The following is a 26,705-nucleotide window of genomic DNA, read 5'->3' on the forward strand; positions in this document are numbered from 1 at the left end:
TTCATCCCTTTAACGATCGATCCTGTCTTGGGTTCCAGTCCTTCCCGGCAGGTCACGTAAAAACGTGACCAACGAAATTTTCCAAGAGCTTTGCAACATCACATCGATTTTACTGTTTAGATCATCGGTGACCCCTATTTTTTAAATCATGCATCACTTTCTTCACTTACATGTACTATCTACAAAATATGATGAAATGAAAAAAATCACACTGTAAGAAGTTGTTTTTTCAAAAATTTTTTTCCTCGTGCCTTCCAATTCCGAAAATGGTTGCAACGGGCAGCGCTTACGGAAACGCTCGTTCAGGATTAACTCTACTGTTTACGACATCCATAGCGGCATGAAATTATCTAAAAATCCAACTCCTAAAAACCTATGCACGGAAACCTTAACTCATAACAGTTTATGCCCTCCGTCTCAGCCAATCAGCACTCCGCATTTTTTGTCCAGTATGTGCTAAGGGATCACATCGGATCAACTCATCAAAATAATTGTAGGTTGGTTTTTGAGGAGAGGGGACTGAAACTGGAGTAGTACCCAGAGAAAAACCTGTCGGTGCAGAGTAGAGAACCAATAAACTCAACCCACATATGACGCCCAGTCTGGGGAATCAAACCCAGGCTACATTGGTGGGAGGCAAGTGCTCTCACCACTGCGCCATTCCTGTATCAAAGGGATGAAAATAATCAAAGCATCTTAAATAGCCAGTTTGGATACCATTTGAATGTACAGTGGAACACCATTAATACGACCATCCCCAAAACAGAAATTTGGTCGCATGAAGGAGGTGGGGTCAAATTACGGTGCAAACACGCTTCTTTCTAAACCATACTTTTTATTCTGCTGTAAATCAACGTTTTTACAGCTAAATGACAACCTTAGAAGCAAACTTATTGCAGCTAAAAGAAACCGAGTATGCCTAAAACCACAGACTACTTTCAGCTCTTTGTTAGCAAAGGAAAGGACTCCTAGTGAAATCTATCGAATAGCCATCTTACATTAAGTAGCTCACAAGGCTTCAGAAAGTTTAAATAGGCTTAAAAAGGTCTGTGAGCTTCGGTGCGCTTCATCATTGCTTCAGCTAATCATTGTACACTAGCTTCACAATTATTACACATTCCAAAACCTATGTGTCAGAAAGGAAGAGAATCGAGAATGCAGCGGTAACAAGAAGGAAAATAATTTTGACCGGTTGTCATATCAATATACCTTTTTCGCTTGTACATTTTGTTTTCCCAATACAGATCATTTGATAATACTCAGGAGGTTTGGTCCTTTGTTTTGTTCATTAAAAAGAGTGCATGCAGACCTAGATAGATAGATATAGATAGATATACCTTTATTTAAACACGATAATGTTTAAAGCTATAAGCTTATGGGGTCGTGTGTTTACAAATAAGATAAGATTCCCTTAATTTACATACTATTATACGCCTAAACTAAAAATCCCTAGGGTGTAAGAGAGCTAAAACTAAATGACAATTACGATTGTATATGTAAGATACAATTAAAAGTATACATAATCATGGTCACTAAAATCTGTAGTAGAAATTGACGTAACATAAAAATTAAAATTTAAGAAACTTGCATTATCTTTCAACTTGGTTGACAAAGTTTTACAACTCGCGTTTACAATTGACATATTCAGGCTTGCATGCACTATTTTTAATGAACTAAAAAGAGGACCAAACCTCCTGAGTATTATCACATGATCTGTATTGGGAAACAAAATGTACAAGCGAAAAAGGTCTATTGAACAAGCAAACCACTGACACCTTCCCTTAAAATCGTTCAATAAAATGCGCTATTGTTTGTCAGATTGTCTGTTTTACTGAAGCAGCCTTACCAAGCATTTTGACTGGTCGTATTAACGAGATAATTTTGTAACGATAGACCGTCCGAGGCCTCCAAAAGGTGGCCGTCCATCGTAATAAAGGGGTGGTCTGATTAACAGCGTTTTAGATAGAGAAATGACTGAAATGAGTTCGGTTTTTCGGGCCACAATAAACTGGTCGGACAGTACAGTTCCACTGTAATTTCAAAATCAGTTGCACCTTTTGGCATAAAAGTTCTTGGATTATTAATACATCATCTAAGGTATTTTAACAAATGTTTGTAGCACTGTGATAACATGGGAATAGCTTACTCTCTGAACTGAACCAATGTCTCGTGGTCATCACGCTTAAAGTCTGGATGATGCGCCAACATGTGAATGACACAGGGTAATGCATACTCTGGCAAAATGGAATGCGAACATGCTGAAAGAAAAAAGAAAATAAATTATGAGCCAATTCAGTGGAAGCCATTTCAAACAAACAAATAAATACATTTATAAAGCACTATATTCCACGAATTATTGTCCATAGCACAATAAAATAACCCTTCTAAAGTTAATAAGACTACATCAATACTGTACAGGCTAATAAAAATTACAAATCAAAAGCATCAATAAATAAATAACTCTTAATTAGACTACATTAACTAGTACTGTTCAGCCTGATAAAAAAATAAATAACGAAAGAAATAATCACAAATCAAATGCATCCTTAAAAAGATAAGTTAAACTCTTTCAAGCTTAGTTTTAAAAACGGTAGTTTGTTCCATAGTACTGGTCCTGCCAGAGTGCTGTTTCTTTGCACAGAGCAAACTCACTTATCAATATTTAATATTAAGCAAAGTAAAAATAAATACCTTGGGCAGAAGTATGCTGCTTTAAGTAATCCCGTCTAGTCTTAACATTTTTTGCTATCATTTGCTTCACCTAAAAAAGAAAATTCCAATTTCACAAATTTAGTAACATCTACTGATTGCAGCAATATTAGGAGTTTTAATTGCTGATTGATCTGAAAGGCTTTTAAAAAATCCCTATTATTTAAGTTCGTCTTTGTCTGTTTTTTTGTTACTGATTGGAAGCCAGACTACAACAAGTTGTAAAAATAGTGGAGACACTTCACCTTCTTGGGGCGTTATTGATTTACTTTTTATCTCTCACACCGCAGCCCCCCTCCTCTCCCCCCCAATCAGTGTTGCTAGTAAAACAAAAAAAAATGTTGCAAACTTAAACAGTCAACATTGAAAGGGGGAGAGGGGAGGGGAAGTGGGAAAGGTTTAAATTCTAGATACGGCGGGTATTGGAAGCTAGAAAAGGGTTTTTTTTAATGAAAGTGTCTCAACAATTTTGCAACTTGTTGTAGGTTCTCTTGTCAATACTCATGAAACAGGATTGCTGGGGACTTAGAAATTCCTAACGTTTCATTGCTTTTAAAGCCACAGAAAAATGGTGCATGAAAGTCTGAAGTTAATATGGCCGGCTATCACCAATAACACTTTAGAGATCTTCAATTTTTTCATGATAGCTGATGGTGGTTTTCTCTGTTTAACCACCCTCATGGCCGTTGATTAGCTTGTCAATGACAGTTTCACAAGGAGCAAACTGTCCCTTGAAGTTTCCTAGAACAGGATTGCATGACCCACCCAAACTATCACTGCCTATTATGAAACCATTTGGCCCTCCAACCCTCCAAATGATCTTGGTGATAATTAAGAGTAAAAGAAGCTGTCTGGACTGTCCTGCTCATATGACAAGTTTACCATCAACTCTACAGGAGTTCTTGTAGAGCATCTTACCAGTGTTGCAGAGGTTGTAGGTTTAAATCCTACCTAGGACTCTGGGCCCGGTTGTTCAGAAGCCAATTAACTCTTATCCCAGATTAAAAACTAACCAAGGAGTTTATTTCTCTACTCCCAAATGCTGTGCAACGCTGATAATCAGCAAAACGTTACATTAGAAGAAGTCAATCTTGAAAAACAAAATTAATAAGCAAAAGAAAATTTCCTCAAAAAGTTGAAAACATGAAACAAAAGTTTACGCTAATCCTGGATTAAGTTAATCGGCTTTCGAACAACCAGGCCCAGATTTTCAGTTGCCATTTGCCTGTTGCCTAGCAACTTGCTTGACATCATTCTCACAGCCAAATACACCATTCACCATCATTAATTTGCATTTCAACTTCAAATTTTCACCAATTTCTCTAGAAAGTAAATGTCAAAATGTACCTTGCCCCAGTCTTACTAGAAATTACCTGGTTCCTTCTTTCCTTGACAGGCTCTGGTGCTGCAAGGGCAAATATTCCAAGATACTCCAATGGAAGTTTCAGTAAATCCTCTGCTTTGTGTAGCTTCTTGGTAAATTTGTCACGCACCTCATAACAAGGGTCCTAAAATAAAACAAAAGGGAAATCAAAAGATCTTCTGCTTGTCTCCTGAAAGAGAACAATTGTTGTCTTCAGGGCCACAAACTTTCTTGTCCATAATATTCCATTTATGTTGGAAAAGCAGAAGTGCATGTGACTTCAAATATAGGCAGCACATGGGAGGGGGGGGGGGGGGGCACTTGTGTTCAAGGAGAAAAGGGTACTTCATTCATTCAGATTATAATTTTGTTAATATCTCCACTATATAGATATCAGTACATGTACCTTGACGTTTTTGCACAGATGTTTAATGTTATGCTCTTGAACCTTAGTAATTAAGGTTCTTAAATCAATAAACTGGAAACAAATGCATGACTTTTCAAAAAGTCTAAAATTGCCACCCATGGCCAACATTGAACTCTGTGGCTCACAACGTAAACTTGCAACAGAGATGCACAACTCTTACTTGCATAACTAGTGACAGCTTTTGGAAGACTTCCAGTGTTATGAATTCAGTACAGTGAGGTTCCTGTGCTATTTTGATGATACCAGAGGCCGCAGCCAGACGAAGTCTTGAACAGTTAGCAGCACTGAAGAGGGCACCAAAGAAAAGTAAATGAACACAGGAAGTGGTGTGTACTACGTCATAACTACTTTGAGACAACAAAGACAATTTGGCTGCTATTGAAATGACGAGGAAGCATGCAATTTCTAGTGGTTGGTTAGATAACTTCAAAACGATTACTCACTTCAAGTATTTTTCTTGACGAACCTCTTCTAAATTAAATTTTGTTAGATAAGCACCCCGTTGTCTTTAATACTTGATAATCAATAGAAAATGTTCCTTGAATGGTTATCATGACAACCAACTCAACATTGTTAAGAAAAAACAGAAAGGAGCGGAGCTCCGCATGCAGAAGGTACATGTGCAGAGCACCATGGCAAGAAAATAATTATGGTAACCCATCTGTTTTTGGTCAAGAAATGACTGTACATCTACCCTCCATGTATGCCAATGTGAAACTCTGTGGTGCTTCCCATTTTTCTGTGGGAGGAACATCTTTCATTTTGGATGATCCATGTTATGGTTAATTAACACCTGCCAAAACAAGGTATCCGCTGACTAGTATCACGCGACCATATCGTGGGGTCAAGTTTAGAACTCATCAAAGTCAGCTGTTTTTTTCTTAAGTTGACTGCTGACCAGGTACCGGTTTTTGATTGGATTGCAGGCTCAAGACAGGTTAACTCATTGTAAGAGTAAAATAATAACATGGGAGCTCCGCTTTTAGGTTTGGCTAAATCTATATATTACTGTAGGAACAATGTGGTCTGGCAGCATGATTCCCCAAAAAAGTTCAGAGACCTAGACAACCTAAACACTTTTAATTTTAAGGAGAACATCCATGCAATCTTTGTAGAAAATAGGACCACTCTTGGAAATGACATCAAGGAAGATATAAAAATAACCAAGTAGGCAACAGTTTTGGCCAGCTACCCATAATTCATAGATGCACAGGACAACTTATCATGCGAGTGTGCAGTTTTAATACTGACAATAATAATCAAATGAAGCAGTGATGAGAAGGATCAAACAGTACCTCACATGGCCTTGTTGTTGCAAATCTCCTTTGGACGCAAGCAAGCTGTCAAGTAGCCTGAGAACTGGTTGAATGTATGTCTTGAATATTGGCCTTGAGCAAAGCTCTTGGTTACTGGTTTGGCCTCTCAGCCACTTGACCAAAAGACGAATCCCTTTGACCTGACATGTAAATTTGAAATCAACTAGGAAATACTGCAGGAAGTTACAATATTAGACCTTATTCAAAAAAGTTGTTACGGTAAATCAGATGGCCATCTTTTATGGTTTTTGTGTCATAAAATTAATTAAAAGCTGGTTAATTTGCCTGATGCTTGCCCCTTAATAAAACTCTGGGTTCATTAAGAACATGCTTTATTTCTCTGAGTCATTAGCAAAATGGACAAGCTTGTCAAAATCCTGTGCTGCAAGATTCTCTGATATAAATCACTGGGTGCACGACTGGGAGAAGCTGCAGAAGGAAAAACCAAATCAAAATTTAATTACACGTAAGGAAGCCAGTGTTCTACTTTATCACTTTGAAAAAGTTATTTCCTAAAAAGAGTTACAAGTAGTGTCAAGATTCACCTTTGCTTGTGTTTCATGGGTTACATCCCTGTCTTCACACCAAGAGTTTTCACTATCATCTGAGTTAACTGATTCACTCTAAACACACAAGAAAATCATACACAACATAAACCAAAGCCCAAAGTTGTCTTAACAAAAATGCAATTCAACACAATTTTTTTGTGATCTTCAAGAAAAGATGGATGATGTGGTTCTTGGAAAGTTGCTCTTCTTTCGGAAGATAATGTTACGTCACAATGAACTTTACATTAATCATTGCTAGGCAGTGAATTGCAGTGAAGTCTCTATGATAATTGGAAGCTTCCTACAATTCAGGCATCCAACTTCCAACTGGTGATGCAATAGCACTTTGATGTCATTCCAACATACCCTATCTTTCATCAGCAATTCCTTCACAACAAAATCTCTCACAATAGTTGGCCTCTCGGTTTCAAAAACTGCCGGAGCCAGAAGTGCAATTTCTCCTAGTGCTGTCAGAGTTGTCAACAGTAAAGGACAGTCATAGCTCAAAGAACTGACAAGATTCTAAAAAAAAAACAAAATGGTCCCATTAAAAAAATGATGCAGAGTAAAGGCCTCACGCCTTATTAAGAATCTCGATCTTGTTTTTAAAAACATAACTTACAGCGAAGACACGATCAAAAGGTTGTGACGAAGAAGGTGATATCTTTGCAATGGATCGCAAGGAGTATTTGGCCTGGCACGGCGTTCCTTTGAGTGCTAGTTTAGATAACACTGGATGATAATAACTAAAAGGAAAAAAATATAAGGAATTAATGGATACTAATATTAATGGATGTTTATAGTAACTATAAAAAGACCAGGAATCCAAGCCTCTGGCAATTTTTTATGTTAGATTGGGAACAAGACCTTCTTCTCCATAATTGACAGTAATGTCGACCAACACAACAAAAAGGGCCTATTAAAAATGATGCTTAATACAGCCTACGGACTATTATCAAACTGGAAACTTTTTACTGATGTGAGGCTTCAAAGTTGATGTTCTCAAACCTTCCCTACCCTTGTAATTATCAATACATTTTTTACCAGTCTTGTAGCGAACAACGCACAAAGCGATGCAACAAACAACCAGAAAACTATGGAAAACACAAGAAGACAACTACCCAGTCTAAATTCAAAAACTAATAATTTTGAAAAAGATTTGAGCAATTAGAAGAATGTGGAAAAAAATTTTTAGGCCAAAGTTCAAGAGTTTTAAATAAAAATTAAATGGCTCCAGTTTACAGTAACTCTGTGGTTTAACCCACTCACACCTGGGAGTGACTCTTAAGAGAATTTACTTTGTCTTTGTCTAACTTTGACAATCCGCCGCAGAGTGCGACTGCGTGCTGTCCATCACGAAAAAAAGCATGACAGCTCAAAATTAAGGACATCTCTCTAATACATACATGTCTTAGTAACAATGGAGGTGAGGCCAGTTGTTCACACCTGATTGATCTGGTCTTTGATAAAAATTAATGATTACAGGAAACTGAAATTGCAGTCTATTTACAAGTACTAATGAAAAAAAGTTACTACAAGAGTCTTAGCCTTCATATTTTGCCTTAAAGGGCCACCGACAACCAGTGTCCTTTGCGCGCCTTTGTTGTTGTTATTATCCGGGCAATCGAATCGGCCAGTTTGCTTCAGAAACATCCCGTGAAGAAGAACTTCTGCGAATTCGCTGTTCAATTTGTTTTTTAATCCAAACGCCTTCCTCCTTTCGTTCCATAATCTTAAGGTTGAAGTAGTGAGCCAAATAACATGGCGCTTTTCCTTCCTCGGCAGACGACCTTTCTTCACAGTTTTCATTTCGCTTTTAACACGAACACAACACCCAAATAATGCCAAAAATACAATATTAATTTTAAACATTAAGGAAAATATTAACAAAGTTTGAAGCTACTGGGCATCCAAAACACGATGATGTGAGGTGATGGAATTTGACTTTTCAAGAAATACTAGTTTCTGTATTACAGAAAATGGCACCGATAGCTTGCATGCCCGCAAAGACTTGTGGTTGTCGGTGGCCCTTTAAACTTTTGATTTCCTAAAGAATAAAATTACACTGTTAAGGCATTTCAGACTTCCAAAATTCATATCTCACTTGGTATTTCATTGTAAATTAGTGATAATTAGCTTTTGACAATTTGGCCCTGGGGCTTACGGCCTGATAAATAATTTGGTCTCTCTTCTGTTACATTTATCAAAATGATTAAAAATTAATCTGCTGGGACAGTTATTTTGTTTTTAAAATGTCTTAAGTTTATGATGGACTTATCAGTGGTTGTGACTTTGTTCCAAGGGTTATTACTGTAATAACTTACTTAGCCAAAGACTTGTCGACTTTTTGAATTCCATTACCAGTGAATGCAAGCATTTTAAGTGCATCATCAACTAGAAAGAAAGAAAGAAAGAAAGAAACTACTTTTTACTGAATGGTATATGATTGAATTGAAGTTGCATTCATACCTCTTACTACCTGAGTCTGAGGTCCGTAATATAATCATGGTGCGCATACTATCTGAGACATGATAAAGTCTGCTACGAGCCTAGAAGGCTCATCAGGCCGGCGCTTATCTTCGGTTTCTGTAGCATTAAGTGACTAGGAGTATTTCTACTTCCCCCTGGATGGGATGCAAGTCCATCGCAGGGTTACCCCAGCATTAAATTCACCAGTACCCACTTATACATGAGTGGAGAGAGGCACTGTGAGAGTTAAGTGTCTTGCCCCAGAACACAACACAATGTCCCAGGCCAGGACCCGAACCCGGACCACTCGATCCGGAGTCGAGAGCACTAACCATAAGGCCACCGCGCCTCCCACTATTATAATACCCCTTATTACATACTCAAAAGAATATCGCATTTCTGATTGGTCAATGACACCTGCATAAATAGGTAATAGAGTGCAATGGGAAGCTGCTATGGAAACAGCGATAGAGTAATTTTGTGGAGTATGCAATAAATAAATTGTATGAACTTGCTCGTGCATTTCGTGATTTATGGTCACTTATGATGTTCCGAAAGTTCTGTAATTTCAAAACCTCACTCTGAATGCCCAGATATCATGACATGTGTTAGCCATCATACGATTTCCTATACTTGGTGTATCCAGCTTGTATCAAATTTTTTCATGGGAGTATTTTTGAGCACAATGCAGGCAAAAAATTACCTTAGTTTATGTGTGTCATCAATAGCCTGACTTTTGGTCATAATAATTATTACTGCTATGTTGTTTTGTTGGTCACAGTCAATGTTGAGAAGCCCTTTTAGCAAATCCAGTCAGGTCGACCACATGAACGACACCATGAATTCCTTTCCCTACTTTTCACAATCAGTTTGTGGGTTTTTTTACCCCAAAGTCTCCAGGGAGTGAGATTTGACAGATTTTACTCTCCCTAACACCAGACGATTTTACTCAACAACTGGGGGCATCATAGGGTGCCAGAAGGGTCAATGCGTTAATGTCCCCCAATGTTAAAAACAAGGCTTGTCAGACAGGTGTAATGTTTATTGTTCTAATCTGAGAAGACTTTTAAAGTCTAACCATTTGCAGATACAGTATCATGGAAAAATTACAGGGGGAGCTTTCCTCCACAGTTCTTTTAAGACCCCGAGTGTTGATCAGGTCAGCATTTAAACATGTGACCTACTGTGGTGGATCAATCAACTCAGAGTCATCCAGTTGGAGGTTATGACAAGAGGTTTTACCTGCACAGGGCACAAAGCTTAGAAAAAAGATCAAAATCCTCATTACAGTTTACAGAATATCAGTGGGGAAGGGAATTGTTTGAATACTTTATCCTTAGTGAGCCAAACGTCCCCCTCCTCCCTCTGTCATCCACACGCTTTCCGTCTACCACAGAGCAATAATCCTGACAAAGATGTTATTTTGTACCTATTTCTTGATCCTTGTTTTTGAGGAACACCAAAAGTTGCTGAAAAATGTCCTCATTTTGGAATTGAGAGGGAAACACAGCAGCCAATGCCTTGACAAATGAAAATAAAAAGAGCATTTTTAAAACAATTAGATGCATTTAACAAAGTTCACTTGGAGTCGCCCCAGCAGGAAGACTTGGTTGTTGTCTGTTACTTTTTGTTTTTGCTTCACGATTCCTCATGCTACATGTTTGAGTGTTTACTTGTAGCACTGGCAGAAGAGTGTCCATTTTGTGCAGCCTGTTTTCCACACAGTGCCTCACAGCAGGGTTTCTTTTATTTGTCAGCCATGGCAGCAGTCACTGTTTTGGATACTGGTGCCAATGATTTAAGGTCAATGTCGATATGTCGCACATCTAGCCCCCACTTGTCAAGACAGTTGCGAATCAACATAATTATATTTTTATTATCAGAACCCTGCAGGGAACCATCATCATTTAATTGACAAGTCAGCAAATTTTGGCTTTTTTTTTAAAGAAGGGTACCGAAAGCACTTTTAGGGGATTAGAGTGGATAGAAATGCTCCACATAGGATTACTATTACCTCCAATTTTGTTAGGTGAATTTTTCAAAAACTCTTTTGTTGTTGTTGTTGTTGTTGTTGATGTAGGCTCAATTTCTGGCCATTTTGAGAGTCCTCCCAATGAACAACAAGCCCAGTGATTCAGCCATTGTGTGGGGCAAGGAACACAGGCTCACACACAACTGGAAATCGAGGCTATTGTTGATGACGATTTGATTTTCAAGGATGAGGCAATTTTAGAGAAGACAATAATTATTTATTCTCCAAGGACAGCTCAAAACATGAACAGACAAATGGAAAACAACGTATAAAAACAACAATACTTGTATATAAGCACTTGAAAAATGAAAAGAAAACCAGTAATATGATTACTGATCTATTTGAAACAACATGATTGCTATGATTAATCTCTTTAACAAAAGTTGACTTACCAACAACAAAGCAAGCCCTTTTTTCCCAACAAGACTAGCTCCCACACTTTCATGCCACTCATACTCGTCATCCTCTTCATCCGAGAGCCCTTCAACAGCATCTTTTACTAGTTTAAACAGCTCCTTTATGCACTGTTCATCAACAAGAAGAGGTGAAGCACGGTCCAAAAGACCTTTAACTGTCTCTAAGACAGGATTCTTGGATCCAACCTTCAAGACTACATCACTCTGTAAAATCAAAATTATATATGCTCTTATCTTTATGGTCATCTCCATATGTTGACAGCTAAAGCACTTGCGATCGCATGTTTGGTTTATTGATATCACCAAGTACACACTAAGAACACATGCATCACACAAAGAGAACAACTGACTTTGTTTAGTACTACAATCACTTTTATACAGTTAATGATATAAAAAGATGTAAAGTTACCATCACATTTACGTAGAACAGCTGTACAAGTTGGAAGCAATTCCCTGAGCGGCTCTTTACTTAATATCCAGGCAAAACAAGCTATGTTAAACTATGATAAGCTGTAGTCGGATGTCGATGGAGTTTATTCTCGTTATTCACACACACCGCGTGCTTGTGTGTGCTCTCTGGCCTTGCATAATGTGCTAACCTACTTATATATGCATATGCGAAATGTAGAATACAATAGGTGCTAATTAGGTGCCGCTATGTTACATGCATAATGTGCCAACCTACTTACATATGCGTATGCGAAATGTAATATACAATAGGTGCTAATTTGGTGCCACTATGTTACATCCCCTTCTCTTAAAACTATATTAATTAAATGGAAAACAAACAATATCACAATATCTTCATTCGGGCCAATATATCTTGTCCATATGTTGACAACGAATGAAACTGGTAACAATATATATATATATATATATATAGGGATTTTCTGTCCAGTGTTTATGTATCATACTAATATAAACTATTAAAGCAAGCGTCAGAGATTAAGTCTTTCCGGTGCCCGGATTTCACGTCCCGCGCGGGATTTTCTTAGTCCTTTCTCGGCCTCTCCTGTTACACTAGAACATTGTGGATTGGAGCTTGAGGGCTGTATAGTCAACTTGCCACTTGATGGGTCATTTGCTGAATTGCCTGCCGCGGTGGATTCTCGTAGAATGGCCCTTGAATATTGTGCAGTCATCCTTCTTTGGGACACGGAGTCCGAAGAGTTGTTTGCCGAATTGTTGGAAGCATTATTCAGTCTAAGATGGATTCTATTCCTTCGCAATTGGGCACCAGTTCCAGTTTCTATGAGATATGAGCGGGGTGTCTCTCCCCGATCTATGACCCTAGCAGGATTCCATGTCTTTCTCACAGGGTCTTGTACATAGATAGCTTGGTCTCTGTGTAATTCAGGGAGCTCCTTGGTGTGTCTGTTGTAATAGTGGCATTGGTTGTCTTGTCTCGCTTTGAGCCAATTTCTAACTTCCTCTTGGTTCTTTGATGGCTGGATCTTACCAGGAAGTGTGGATTTAAATACTCGGCCATTCAGTAATTCAGCTGGTGACGGTATATTGGAACTCAGGGGCGTTGTTCGTAGAGCCAGCAGGGCTAGATCTATGTCTTCTTTAGTCTCTCTGCATTTCAGGATCGTCTTCTTAACCGTTTGGACTTGACGTTCAACGAACCCATGGCCACGTGGGTAATGTGGAGATGACGTCACAATTTCAAACCCGTACTGGCTTGCCAGTTGATGGAACGCGCCGGATGTAAACTGAGTGCCGTTGTCGCATTGAAGAGATTCTGGGATTCCATTTTCTGCGAATAGCATTTTCATTTCATTAACAACAGCCCCGGATGTAAGGTTTTGAAGTTTCTTGACAAATGGGAACTTGGAATAATAGTCGACAACTATGAGGAACCACGACTGTTGAGCGTAGAAAAGGTCTGCGCTCAGTGTTTTCCACGGTCTTGAAGGGATCTCTGTTGGTATCATTGGCTCCTTTTGCTGGGAATTGTGGTACTTCTGGCAGACACAACATGAGTTTACAAGGTTTTCAATTTCTTTGTATATGCCTGGCCAGTAAACACAGGATTTGGCTCGTAGCTTGCATTTTTCCATACCAAAGTGCCCTCCGTGGATTTGCTGCAAGATGTTGCCTCTCAAGGGTTCAGGTACTATAACACGGCTTCCAAAAAGTATCAGCCCATCTTCTACTGATATGTCATCTCGTAGGGGCCAGTATGGTTTTAGCGCCGAAGTGATTTTCTTCCCACTGTCAGGCCAACCTTACATAACTTTGTGGGCTAGAAGCTGCAGGGTTTCATCTTTCGCAGTTTCCTTTTTGAACTCTTCCATTTTTACTGGGGTGATTCTGATTAGATGGTGAACTTTCACATTCATGTCCGACACTTCAAATTCATCCAACGGCGAAAGGCGTGACAGGGCGTCAGCTGTAACCATTTCTCTTCCTGGAAGATATTTAATGACGCAGTCGTAAGGTTGTAAACGCAACAGCATTCTTTGAAGGCGTGGAGGTGCTTGCATCAGGTTCTTTTTATGGATCTGTTCCAGGGGACGATGGTCTGTTTTAACCACGAACGATCTTCCATAGAGATACGAATGGAATTTTTCGCAGCCGTATACCACTGCCAATAGTTCCCGTTCGATATTAGCATATCTGGTCTCCGCAGGGGTAAGTACTTTCGATGCAAAGGCTATTGGCTTGTCGTTTTGGAAGAGAGCTGCGCCCAAGCCCTTAATTGATGCATCAACATGGAGGACAACTGGTTCCTTTCTGTCATAGTAGGCCAAGGTCGTTGTGGTACATATCAATGCCTTCACCTTCTCAAAGGCTTTCGAATGTGATGGATTCCATGTGAAATCAACGTTCTCCTTTAAGAGGTTTCTTAAGGGGGCAGTGTGGTCAGCTAAATTGGGGATGAATGAGCTCATGTAGGTTGCCATCCCCAAAAAGGTGTGAAGCTCCTTCTTGTCTTTAGGCGGTTCGAACCTTTCTATGGCTCTGACTTTATCTGGGCTGGGTTTGACACCGTCTGGTGTGTAGAGCATACCAAAGAAATTGCACTCCTTTGTTTTGATAACGCACTTCTCGTCATTGAGCTTGATGCCGGCCTGTCTGGTACGTTCCATGGTTTCATGTAGGTGTAAGTCATGCTCTTTATTGTTCTTTCCATAGACTGTGACGTCATCTGCAATACCAATGGCTCCCAGGCAATCACGATACGTCTCATCAATCTTGAACTGGAAAATATCTTGACTCATTCGTAGGCCAAACGGCATTCTGAGGAAACGATACCGACCAAATGGTGTATTGAATGTTGTCATGTACGAGGACTCGTCATCTAGTTTGACATTCCAATAGCCATTGCGAGCGTCGAGCTTACTAAAAAGCTTTGCTCCTGATAATTTGGGTGTGATTTCCTCTAGAGTGGGTATGGGATGATGTTCTCTTTTGATCGCCTTATTCAGGTCTTTGGGATCGAGGCATAACCGAAATCGCCCATTTTCTTTTTCTCTAATGACCAGGGAGTTGACCCAATCCGTAGGTTGGGTTACTTTCGCAATGATATCTTGGCTTTCCATCTCGCGTAATTCGGCTTGTAATTTGTCTTTCAACTCTATAGGTACTTTGCAGGGTGCATGGACCACCGGTGATACTTCAGGATCCAGTGTGATGTGGTATGTGTAGTCATCAAAACATCCAACTGTACCATTGAAACATTCTGGGTACATATCCATCAGCTCTTGTTTACTTGTGATTGATGGCCGCTCTTCTAGTGGTATATGACTTCCAATGTAACTCGAGTTTTTCTTGCAAGTACCCGGATTTTGAGCTGGAGAATTGAAGCTGCTATTTGGATCAGCCTGGTTTAATTGATTTGTTCCTAGCGTACAGTGGAGGGAGACTAGTTTTAGTGCAATGCACGCTTTTAGACCGAGGATAGCTGGCCCTGAAGTATCCGTGACGTAGAAAATGCAGTTAATCTTCTTCTCTTTGTACTTGCACAAGATGTTTATAGTGCCAAGCTGCTTAATTACAGAGCCACCGTATGCTGAGAGGACGGCTTCATTCTTTTCCAGTACTTCTGGTTTGAGGTTTCCTTCGTCATCAAACTTCTCTGGGGCGATTATGCGAAGTAGCCTGATAGGCAAAACATTGCTCTGTGCACCTGTGTCCACCTTGCACTGGAGATTAATTTTCCGCTTCTTTTCAGGCTGGGTTATTTCCAGTGTTGCAAAGACTTCATCGCGTGTGTCATGTGTCATCGAATGTTGCGTGTCTTCTATGGTGTTAACCTCGATTGTACTAATTGTGAGAATTTCATCATTGTCTTCATCGCCCCTGTCTTCAATCGTGTGAATAGATTTTTTGAAAACCGGCTTTCTTCCTTGGATAAATTGTTTCCGTTTACTGGATCGGCAGACAGATTGCCAATGATTAGCTTTGCCGCATTTTCGACATAGTGTACCGTAGGCTGGACATTTGTTCCTCGGGTGTTGTTTTCCGCAGTTGTTACAGGATTCCCTTTCTTGTTCCTTATGAATGGCATCTACACTTCTATCCTCTTGATGGCTTTCGCTACTTCCTGCCAATGTCTTCATATGTTTACTTGTCGCCTCGTGGCTTCTTGCAATCTCGATAGCGCCTGCAAGGGTCAATGATTTGTCTCGGCCTATGAGGGACTTCTGGGCATCGGGGTTTTTTGACCCCCAAATAAGCTGATCTAGAACTCTGTCTTCGACTTCAGTGCTGTCGCGAAATTGACATTTTGCTGCTAGGTTTTTTAATCTTGAGATAAAATCATCCACTGGCTCGCTTTGTTCTTGTCGCATTCCTTGTAGTGTGTACAGGGTTCGTACGCTTTTTTTAACTAAAAATTCAAGGACTTTTCAAGTACTTTCAAGGACACATTTTCCATTTTTTAAGGACTCCACGCACTGCAAAATCAAGCGATAAGCAGCTGTTCATATAGCTAGTGTGCGCGGACTCTCCCATGCTCGAAATGTCAACATCCTTCATGCACACAATGCATCGTGCCTTGTGTTTGTCACCCTTGACTTCGCGTAGCCACTCTTTGTACAGTGGTTTCTGAAGCCACAAGTTGCTGAAAACACACTTTCCCATTCACCTTTATCACTCGGCGGCCATTTTGGAGTCCGTGGGGAATAAAGACTTTGTCTTTGCATTGTCTTTGCATTGTCTATGCCCGTCCAGCCTCATACTGAATGAGAGGTTCGACGGGAAAAATCTTTGGTTTAAATCTTTTATTCGTGAAACAATAGCCGAACAAACAACACCCACGCAAACAACAGGAAGCACTCGAGGCACATGGCTTTTCGTGGAAAGAGCGAAGACTACAAAACATTTCATTGGCTCTTAGAATTACAGACATTGAACCAATCAGAGCAATGAATATAACAAAGAACAGGAAAATGTACTCGGCGCTTGATGGCCGTTCGGAGAGTTTTAATGATCGTTTTTATTTGTTTTTTTTTTATATTATGCGTCGCTACTGTTCTGCCAGTAGCATATATTTTCATATTAGGCACTCTAGAATCAAGGATGGATGAAATTAGCTACAAGTTTCAAGGACTTTCCAGCACTGACTGCAATTTTCAAGGACTTTTAAGGCCTTGAATTTTTATTTCAAATTCAAGGACTTTCAAGTACTTTCAAGGTGCGTGCGAACCCTGTGTGTATCTGTGAATTCGATGACTCGTCTTCGGCTCCAATTGATTCTCGAACCGTTCGAAAATAATGGCAGGTTTTTTCCTCTCTTCCTCCTTTGTGAATGTCCAACTGTTGTAAATATCCAGACCTTTTTCACCCGACCAGAGTAAAATATAGCTCACTTTTTCTTCGTCATCGGCGTCTTTGAGAACGCTTGAGAACATAAGCTGACATTTTTGTTTGAATCTTGCGAATGCAATTATCGGATCAGGAGCGTCCCAGTTCATCTGTGGCGACGCAAAAGACGTTGCTGTTGCCATAATTCGCTTCTGCTGGCCTCTTTCGATTTGATTCTAGCGATTATTCTTGTAAAATGCTGCCACCATGTAGTCGGATGTCGATGGAGTTTATTCTCGTTATTCACACACACCGCGTGCTTGTGTGTGCTCTCTGGCCTTGCATAATGTGCTAACCTACTTATATATGCATATGCGAAATGTAATATACAATAGGTGCTAATTTGGTGCCACTATGTTACATAAGCATAGTTTACGGTTTAGGGTGAAATTGGAGGAGGTATGCTAACATTGCAGACTGGCATGCTTAAATAATCACCAAGAGGGGTCAATTTTTATATGGGCGTCAAGTGGTGACCAAAATAAAACATGTTCCATTCAAACACTGCATTGTCAAAATAAGAAACCACGCAATGCTGAGGGGGAGAAAACACGAGAAAACGTCAGGTTTCCATACCACTGCCTTGAAAACAGCTGAACATCCAAGATCAGGGTTAACACTTTTCCTAAATAACTCTCTGAGCGTTGGTTCCTGAAGCATTTCCCGTAATTTCTTGAGGTTCTCTTGAAATTTGAAAGCATCAGGGAAAACTCCTGAAACACAAAATTATACAAGATCTGGCAAGCATAATTTTACAGGTAAAGTAAAAATTATTTTATTATCATCTCAAGGGTCAGGGGTATGTCATCTGGTCACACAATTTCACAAACCAGAACTTATGTTAAAAATAGGAAACACATGAGAACTGTAAAATCGTATGCTTTGAAACCAGAAGTCATATCATAATTATTACTTAATAAGTACACGTATAAAGTATGATCGTCCAGGTGAGTATAGTCCTGAGAAGGTCTTTTTGAGATGACATTGACTGACGCTTTGACAATCTGAGCAGAAGCCATCTTAAGTCATCTTAAGTCAGGTTGTCGAAACATCAGTCAATGTCATCTCAAGCAGTCCTTCTCAGGACGGACTACACTCACCCAAACGATCATACTTTACTTAAGGTCTTGGTAAAGGTAAATTTGGGCGTCTCGCTCAAAATTTTTGTTTTTGCAAATCTTGAATAAGTGGCTGTGAAGTATAATTTATTAATTTTTCCCGAAAAAAAATTCTGATTTTTTTTTCCCGCCATAATCTGCGTGCGAGAAAATGATTGACGTATCATGTCAATCACACATGAAAGGATTGGGTGTCAATTAATGCACGATCTGCTACCTAAGCACGTGCCCGAACGCTGATTGTCTCAACATAATTGGCTTTCAAGTAGGGGACGGAGTTATTCAGCAGATTGTGAACTGCACGGGAAGTCTTCAACTCGGTTTTCTAGGGGTTTATCTTGACACTAAAATTTTAACATCACTTCCAAATTTTCAGTTCTTATAGATTATTCTACTACCCCAAACACTGTGAGGAATTTTTCGTTTGTCTTCGGAGACTGATTTTATGGCACTTTTCTGCCCAAATTAAGTACAAGGTGAGAGTTACAACTTTGTGCATGATATTTCCTTCAATTCTCAACATATCAAAAATTCCTCACACAGTATTGGAGTGCATTCATCTGTGACTAAGATGCAACAAAGTGCAGTTATCTTCACAATAAAGTGAAGGGGCAGGAGCTTCTGCAGCAGACTCAGTCCTTCTGAGTTTGAGGCCTCAAAATTAAAAGGCATCAGTAAAGAAAAAAAAGACTTGCTTCGAAGTCAATGAGGCAATTGAAAGTTAAGGCATAATTGAATCTGAGAAATGTTGTTGTGTGAAGAAAAAAAGTACCAGAAGTAATATAATATTAAAATATATTTCTCTAAATTCTAAAACACAGGACAGGCTAAGTGGAACTATACTGCAATCTCATACTTTTTGTTTGCAAAGTCTATAAAGGGTTTTCAATAGGAATTTTAGAAGGTGGCAAAAACCTGAGGAGTTGGTGAAGAATGAGTTCACAATGCCCACCAACGGCAATAAAAGCTTGTAGGGGGGTCCAGGGGCATTTGGTCCTCTTAGAATGCATTTCTTGCGTTCTGGAGCACAAATTAGGGTATTTGAACACAACCTAATATCATTAAAATTTTGGCTTTTTTACTTAGAGAGTACATGAATACTGTAAACTTTTGAAATTCAGTTCATGGCAAGAAATAATTATCTTAGGTTTTGAACAAATCTTTCCCGATCCAAGGCTTGTGTTCTCTGCAAATGTTTCTCATGTTATTCGTAAAATTTGGGGTAATTTCCAAGGAACAGTAGGCGGAAAGTTCAGGCGCAATAGCCGGCTAATTTTGGCCGCCGCCAGCTATTATTGAAAACCCTGTCTAAGGCAGGATCACAGTGGGCTACATCTGAGATAAAGTTTAGAGACAAGTCTATCGGATGATGAGAAAAACATACTTGCAAGTGAGATTATCTTTGAGAACACCACTGCCTCATTTTCTTCAGACTAAAACAAATACAATAACAATAGAACTGATAATGAGGTATCTCTCATGAGGAATGCAAGTTACATGTAAGTTAAGGTCACTCCTGAGGAAGGAAAAGAGAATTTCAGATGCAGGAAAATAAATAATTTATCTCCTTAGTGTCTCCTTTTGGGAAGTACATTATGTGCCCAATGTCAAACACAATGATCTCAGCATTTTTCGTTGTCCTTTCTCGCATTGCTACACAGCTAGCCTATCATACATCTCATGTCTACATTAATTGAACCTCAATAGATAAGAAGATATAAAAATCAAGTGGATTTATAGAACATTACTATGTGTAAAGTAAGTACCCACACACCAGGTCATTCATATTGTTGAAAGACGTTATTAGAACAGCAGTTCATCAATAACCTAACTTGTCAACACATACAGTGTTACTAGCCCTCCTCCATTTCTCCTGCAATGTTAAGTTCACAGGCTCTTGTTTACGATAACTCAGTGAAAACCATCATTAAAGGTGAAAAGGAGAAAAAAGTGTCCGAGATCATAGCTAAGGCTGACAATAAAGGCTGGGAATTTCCCTAGGCTACTACTGCCAACATGAACTTCTGCTACTACAGTCATATCCCCCCCTCCCCCCCCCCCCCAACTAATTTGATAAACCTTGCACTTAGAAATCTTCGTAAAAGTCCTGTAGCTTAACCCATAATAACAGTAAGACAAACACAAAACTTTCATTCAACAGTGTAGAGTGCATGTAAAGGATTGAAAGTCATGATGTACTGTGAAAACTGTACAGTCTAAATCAGTCTTTATATTATCAGTGCTTCTTCACCTCTTTAGTGTACAGTGTTTAATTGTAAGTCACTCACAAGTTAGACAAATTGTTTATAGAATCCATTCAACTGACGAAAAAGTACATTAAATTTATAGCGTACCTTTTCTTGAACTGACAACTCAATAAGTTCCACAATGTCTGTTCGCACTCTAGAAATACAAACATCAGCGGTGAACAATAATTTCAGAAGCTTCATGCAAAGTGATTTGTAACTTGAAACATTATGTAATTTTGTGAATCAGTAAGCCCATCAAAGAAAGGAGTTCAAATTCTTAGGCCAAATTGCCATTTTAACTGTGCTCACCTTTGCTGACAGGTTAGTATTCCATGAAAAGCACTAACACAAAAAGAATTGGAAGATAACGGTAAGAATTATTATTTTTATAAACAAAAGTACAACAATTTATGCTGTACATTTGATTGATTGAAGAGACTGCTTAACTGGCTGACTACCCACTTTTTTTTCTTTCATACTCTGTAAGTGGTACAACCAATGTCTCACCTAACTGCAGCCTCATCAAGCTTGCAATAAATATGTAGCAAACGTTTCATCTTCTGATCAGCTTCCAGTGTCACAGGCACTAAACATCCAATCAGAATTCTCTCCACACACAATCTATGATAAACAGTGCAAAAAAAGAGTTAAATTAAACTGGGTTGAAAGGTTGCACTCTCATCTTGGAGAGAGTAGTCACAGAACACCAATATGCTCTGTCCACTAAATTACGTCTCAGAATAATGTGACATGCATAGTGTACATGTAACAAAACATCAAAGATAAGAAGATATAAAAATCAAGTGGATTTATAGAACATTACTATGTGTAAAGTAAGTACCCAAACACCAGGTCATTCATATTGTTGAAAGACGTTATTAGAACAGCAGTTCATCAATAACCTAACTTGTCAACACATACAGTGTTACTAGCCCTCCTCCATTTCTCCTGCAATGTTAAGTTCACAGGCTCTTGTTTACGATAACTCAGTGAAAACCATCATTAAAGGTGAAAAGGAGAAAAAAGTGTCCGAGATCATAGCTAAGGCTGACAATAAAGGCTGGGAATTTCCCTAGGCTACTACTGCCAACATGAACTTCTGCTACTACAGTCATATCCCCCCCTCCCCCCCCCCCCAACTAATTTGATAAACCTTGCACTTAGAAATCTTCGTAAAAGTCCTGTAGCTTAACCCATAATAACAGTATTAATTTTATTACTGTCATATTGAGGCAATTTAACCCATTGACCTCTGAGAGTGACACTGAATAGATTTTATTCTCTCTAACGCCAGACAATTTTCCTTGTCAATAAGGAGCGTCCTAGGGTGTTCGCTGTGTGAATGGTTAAAAGTCTTTGACAATGCCAACCTGTTTTCTGGAGTGTTTAAGTAATACCCATGCAGGAGTTTGCTTGGTACCCATGACAACTTCTTAGCTGCTTTCTTGTTTGTTGTGGAACTGAAACAAATTAAAATATATGGAAATTTTTGCACTGTACATACATGTAGTACCTAAAGCTGATTAGTTGAGAATGTTTTGGTAAAGTACTGCACCAATGAGAATGAACAGGACATTTTTTCATGAGCAGGGATCAATTAAATTTTGGCTTGTAACTGTGACACTTACTAGTGGACTGCATTTGTGACCTTTCACGCGAAAAGGGGGCTTATGGATTTCATAATTTCGGCGAAATCGAAGTTGGTACGATTATTTTGCTTTGTTGATGGCACGACGATCTATAATTTGGATGAAAATGTTTCATGACGATACTGACACGAATTACGCTAGCGAGCAAAACAGTTTATTTATTACAGTTTCTCCAATAGCATAAACAGTCAAATACACTGAAAAAATCAGTGTAGGAGGAGAGGGAAGCATCCAAAAGCGCACTTGACACCATAGGAGGGATTCTCCTCAATTCTGCATAATCAACGTTTGGTCAAAAATACGCAATGAAATTGACATCCCCCGATCAGGGTCTGCGGCCAAAAATGCTGTCACGTAGGTTAAAAAAGGGATTTATCCGCTGAGATTTTGCAAACTGAACAGTCCTTTTTGGGGAATAAAGTTGTTCGATTTTCTCGTAAAAATTTACGCGCTGCTCGCTGCCTCGGATTCTAGGAAAAATTACTCGTACTATGTGTGGATTTAAGTGTATTTTGGGTAATTGTGAAGAAGAGCTCCCCAAAAATCCTGTCGGGCGACTGTCGGTCAACTGTCGGCCGACAGTTGACCGACAGCTTACCGACAGTCTACCGACAGCTAACCAACAGGTTACCGATCGGTTAAGAAAAAAAGAAAAATTGTGGTAAAAACGAGCAGTTAACGTGACATTCCGTAATGGTGATGTATGACTCGACAGACTTCACCTACTTACCGATCAACTGTTATCAGTTGTTATCAGATGCATATAGGATATATCACTTGCGTAATTTACAACACACCAGACAATCTAAGAATCGCATTGGAAGCTAATTTAATCGAAAACTCTGCTAAAAACTCTGAAAACCATAAGCTACGTATCAATACGTAGTTAGTAGAGGAGACAAACACTTTCCTTCAAATCGCCCTACAATGCAACGCGGCCTCTTATGTTATGTCATGTATGTATGAATGATGTTTACAATGTGGGCAAGTATCGCTAGCCAACGCTAAAACAGTGGACAAAAGCCATATTAGTAGTATAAGTGCTGCTCAAGGTATCGTTATGAACTGCCTTTAGCTCTTTTCGCGTAGTTTAGAAGCAATAGACAAGTAAATGCTTACGATCATTTTAGTTTGTCCCGCCGACAGGTTACCGACACGTTACCGACAGGTTGCCAACAGGTCACCGACTGTCGGCCGACTGTTGGCCGACAGTCGGCCAACACTTTGGCCTCAAACATAACACAAACTGTCGGCCGACAGTGGGCAACAGTCGGCCGACTGTTGGCCGACAGTCGGCCGACTGTTGCCCAACTGTCGGCCAACAGTCGGCCAACAGTCGGCCGACAGTTGGGCAACAGTCGGCCGACTGTCGGCCGACAGTTGACCGACAGTCGGCCGACAGGTTTTTTGGGGAGCTCTTCTTCACAATTACCGTATTTTGAGCAGTTAGTCGCCCCCTTTGGCGCACTTAAATAAAAACATACTATTAAGCGAGTTGCTGTGATTTTCCAAGTTGCCCCAAAGATTAATGCTCATAATTCATTTATGCTTGGTGATCTCGGAAACAGGTTTGGATCACTGCTCGTCCTTGCCGGTAAATGCTCAGCACTCACATGCTCGCAAAATCCAGTCGCCGGCGTGCATGTTGTTTCTTCACTTGAGTCACGTGTAAGTCAACTTTACAGTAGACAAAAATTAATGATCATCAAAGGGTTCACGTCAATGTTTCTTTGACACTCGAAATCTGCCAGAAATCCAAACCCAACGTATTGATAACGAAATTAAATAATTTTGAGGACGATTTTTTTTTCCACGGCGTGAATTATTTCACGGCGTGAATTTTTTCACTGCCCAGCGTGAACTAGTTCACGGTGGTATGATAAATTTTCACGCCGAGTTCACGCTATTTTAAAGGAATTTCACGGTATTTCAGCTTGCTTTATATAATTTCACGGTTGTCTGCCGTGAAATCGGCATGATTGTGAAATTTTCATAAGCCCCCTTTTCGCGTGAAGGGTCACATTTCATATGCATGAATAATCATGGCTTGGCTAGCAATTGAAAGATAGCCACCACTAGAAGCATGCTACTGTCTACAGTACAGTGGACACAAAGGAAGCCCCTGGACTTCCCATTTTCAGAAATTAATGACAAGGTTCTTACCCAGTTGTTACTTTCTTATACAACTTGCCAAGACACATCATGGCTTCTCTCCTGACATGCCACTGTACAAACATGAAACATAAAATAATACAGATTCACTTTTCTTTTGGACAGAAAAAAATAAAGAAAACTACATGGGAATAACCTATCAGTACTTCATTAGTTTCTTTTAACACAGCTTTACAAGAATGCCTTTTGCTAATCTTGGAAGCAACTTGTCTGTCTGTCTGTCTGTCTGTCTATCAGTCTATCTACAGTGTATCTGTAAACTTTGTTCATGTGTCAATGCAATTTGCTAATGTAATAGGCCCACTCGAGCAGAATGAGTGCTGTGTGTAGACAGACTCCATAGTAAGATGAGGAAGACGGTAGTAAAGACAAATTCAGGACCCTAATGCTAAGAGAGATGGGAGGAAGAAGGTGCTCTAAAGGTCTCAAAGTGGCTTCCACTGACCCACACTATGTAAGGGAGCCAGACAGGGCGTGGCTGAAACATTCAGAAGATTGTGGAAACAGGTAACAGACCTTTTTGTCTCTAGTTCTCTCACATACATCTTCAAGAAGCTGAAAGAAAGCAAAGAAAATGTAAAACATCAAAAGATTTCAAAAGACACAGAATGCACAAAAATTAGTTTTTCTGTCATCATTGAATGACTAAACCTGACCTAGTTTATTTTATTTGAAGACCTTGTAGCTCAGTTGGTAGAGTGACAGAGATCTAACCCGAAGGTCGTGGGTCCTGGTCAGAGTTTTTCTCTGTCCTTGTGTGGGCCCAGTTCCATCAGTAGGGCTAACGCTCACATGGTTATATGGGATAGAAATCTAGCACTTCACGTTACACTACACTCCATTCAGTTAACTCTGTTTAAAAATATAAGTGCTACACGGCCAACGTTTGTATAAACGGAACCTTTCCTTGTTATTGTAAATGATTTGATTTTTGCGTGATTCAAAACGGGTGTCAAACAATTTTTTTTTCCTTTGTCTTCGGCTTTCATCCAGATATATTAAAGCAGCAAGTCGTTTACTTCTCTTATTTCTGCTGATTTATATCGCACATGGCTCCCTTTAAAATATATTTGCCTCTTGAACCATAAATATTACTGTACTGTACTGTTATCATGATAAGAGGTCGGTTATCTGTCGATTCCGGATTTCAGCATATTCAGTGTTGATGCACTCTTTCAGTTCAAATGCTGTAAGTGACATGTCGGTTACATGTTGGCTGATGTGTTGACCAATGCATTGTTTGGATCGGATTTGTTGCCATTAGTGGAACTTCTTTGGGACAAAACAGTTACATCAAGATTTCTTGTTTTGTGACATGGTTGCTGAATTTCTCTGATAACATTGCACTCAAAACCAAGTGTCACAACATCATGATCATAATCCCTATGCAATGTTATAATGATCCAAACCTTGTGGTCTGTTCTAAGGGACCAAAGTAAGTGGCAGAAGCTGCCACAACCACAGTGGTTACAACGTAATAAGCCTGCCTAAAATTAAACAGAAAAAGCAAAAAATACTAAACTGATTTTAAATTAATGACCGAAAGGTGGAGCTTGTTACTACCTGGTCAGTAACAGAATCGATATTTTCAGATGCTGCCTCGCAAATAGTGATGACAACTTCTTGGCGCACTTTCTCATCCGGGTCCCGCTGTCTCTCATGTAATTTATCTAAAACAGAGAAGAAAATTAAAGTCACTTTTATAGCTACACATGATTCTTGATAAACTGCAAGGCATGTGTGGGATGTACCCACGATGCAGTGGCATACATTTTTGTCCCAAATAATGCTCTCCTTCACAATGGCTGCTACCTTGATATTAAATGATGGAAGGAGCAGAAGGAGGCAGTACAGTGCTGCCCAGTGTTTATTGTCCAAATAAGTATGATGATCACTTCTCCCTTGTGTAACATTGTCTACAGGACATTAATATAAGCTCCATAAGAGCACATTGGTTTTCTGCTGAGCAAAAGTGGGAATAGGCCTTGTGCGTGATGACGTCTGAATAGCTAATTTCACCCATAAGTCTTGTTTGCACAAAATTATTCACATCATTTGGACATGCAATACTTTTTGCACATGGGTTTTCTTTACAGGTTTGCTCCTTTGGGGTCTAGCTCATGCTAAAATGTACTGTACAAGTTTGATTTTGGAATTTGAGGCTTGGTCAAACGCAGGGTTCTTGTTAAGAGCCGGTAATCGGTTATTTTTACCGGCTGTTCAAGTAAGTGTTACCGGCTGTTTCACTGAAATATTTACCGAACGTATCCAAAGAATGTTCGTCTGTTCAAAGGTGAAATTACAATGCGCTTACGGGAAAATATTGCTTTCCCCCTCCAACTAATCCTGTGAAGATATCTGGCACATGTTATCGCTTCGAAAATATACCATTTGTTAAAGCAATCCAGCTTGATTTTGCCAAC

The 26,705-nt window shown here is 39.5% G+C and overlaps 1 protein-coding gene across 1 annotated transcript in view; it reads right to left on the reverse strand.

Annotated features, from left to right (window-relative positions):
• The window catches only part of LOC137999565 (sister chromatid cohesion protein PDS5 homolog A-like), a 73,083-nt gene that overhangs the window by 24,140 nt on the left and 22,238 nt on the right, over positions 1-26,705 (reverse strand). The window contains exons 10-29 of the mRNA XM_068845373.1: positions 25,846-25,952; positions 24,799-24,837; positions 24,274-24,335; positions 21,832-21,921; positions 20,969-21,082; positions 20,771-20,803; positions 20,567-20,615; positions 19,597-19,645; positions 17,671-17,807; positions 11,257-11,484; positions 10,262-10,352; positions 8,688-8,757; positions 6,986-7,109; positions 6,730-6,885; positions 6,361-6,438; positions 5,795-5,955; positions 4,660-4,783; positions 4,083-4,217; positions 2,692-2,761; positions 2,147-2,258 (exon numbers count right to left, since the gene is read on the reverse strand). Coding sequence (XP_068701474.1) covers positions 2,147-2,258; positions 2,692-2,761; positions 4,083-4,217; positions 4,660-4,783; positions 5,795-5,955; positions 6,361-6,438; positions 6,730-6,885; positions 6,986-7,109; positions 8,688-8,757; positions 10,262-10,352; positions 11,257-11,484; positions 17,671-17,807; positions 19,597-19,645; positions 20,567-20,615; positions 20,771-20,803; positions 20,969-21,082; positions 21,832-21,921; positions 24,274-24,335; positions 24,799-24,837; positions 25,846-25,952 — 2,029 coding nt within the window. The remainder of the gene's footprint in view (positions 1-2,146; positions 2,259-2,691; positions 2,762-4,082; positions 4,218-4,659; positions 4,784-5,794; positions 5,956-6,360; positions 6,439-6,729; positions 6,886-6,985; positions 7,110-8,687; positions 8,758-10,261; positions 10,353-11,256; positions 11,485-17,670; positions 17,808-19,596; positions 19,646-20,566; positions 20,616-20,770; positions 20,804-20,968; positions 21,083-21,831; positions 21,922-24,273; positions 24,336-24,798; positions 24,838-25,845; positions 25,953-26,705) is intronic.

Source organism: Montipora foliosa, chromosome 4, assembly GCF_036669935.1.
Source record: "Montipora foliosa isolate CH-2021 chromosome 4, ASM3666993v2, whole genome shotgun sequence".
Lineage (NCBI taxonomy): Eukaryota > Metazoa > Cnidaria > Anthozoa > Scleractinia > Acroporidae > Montipora > Montipora foliosa.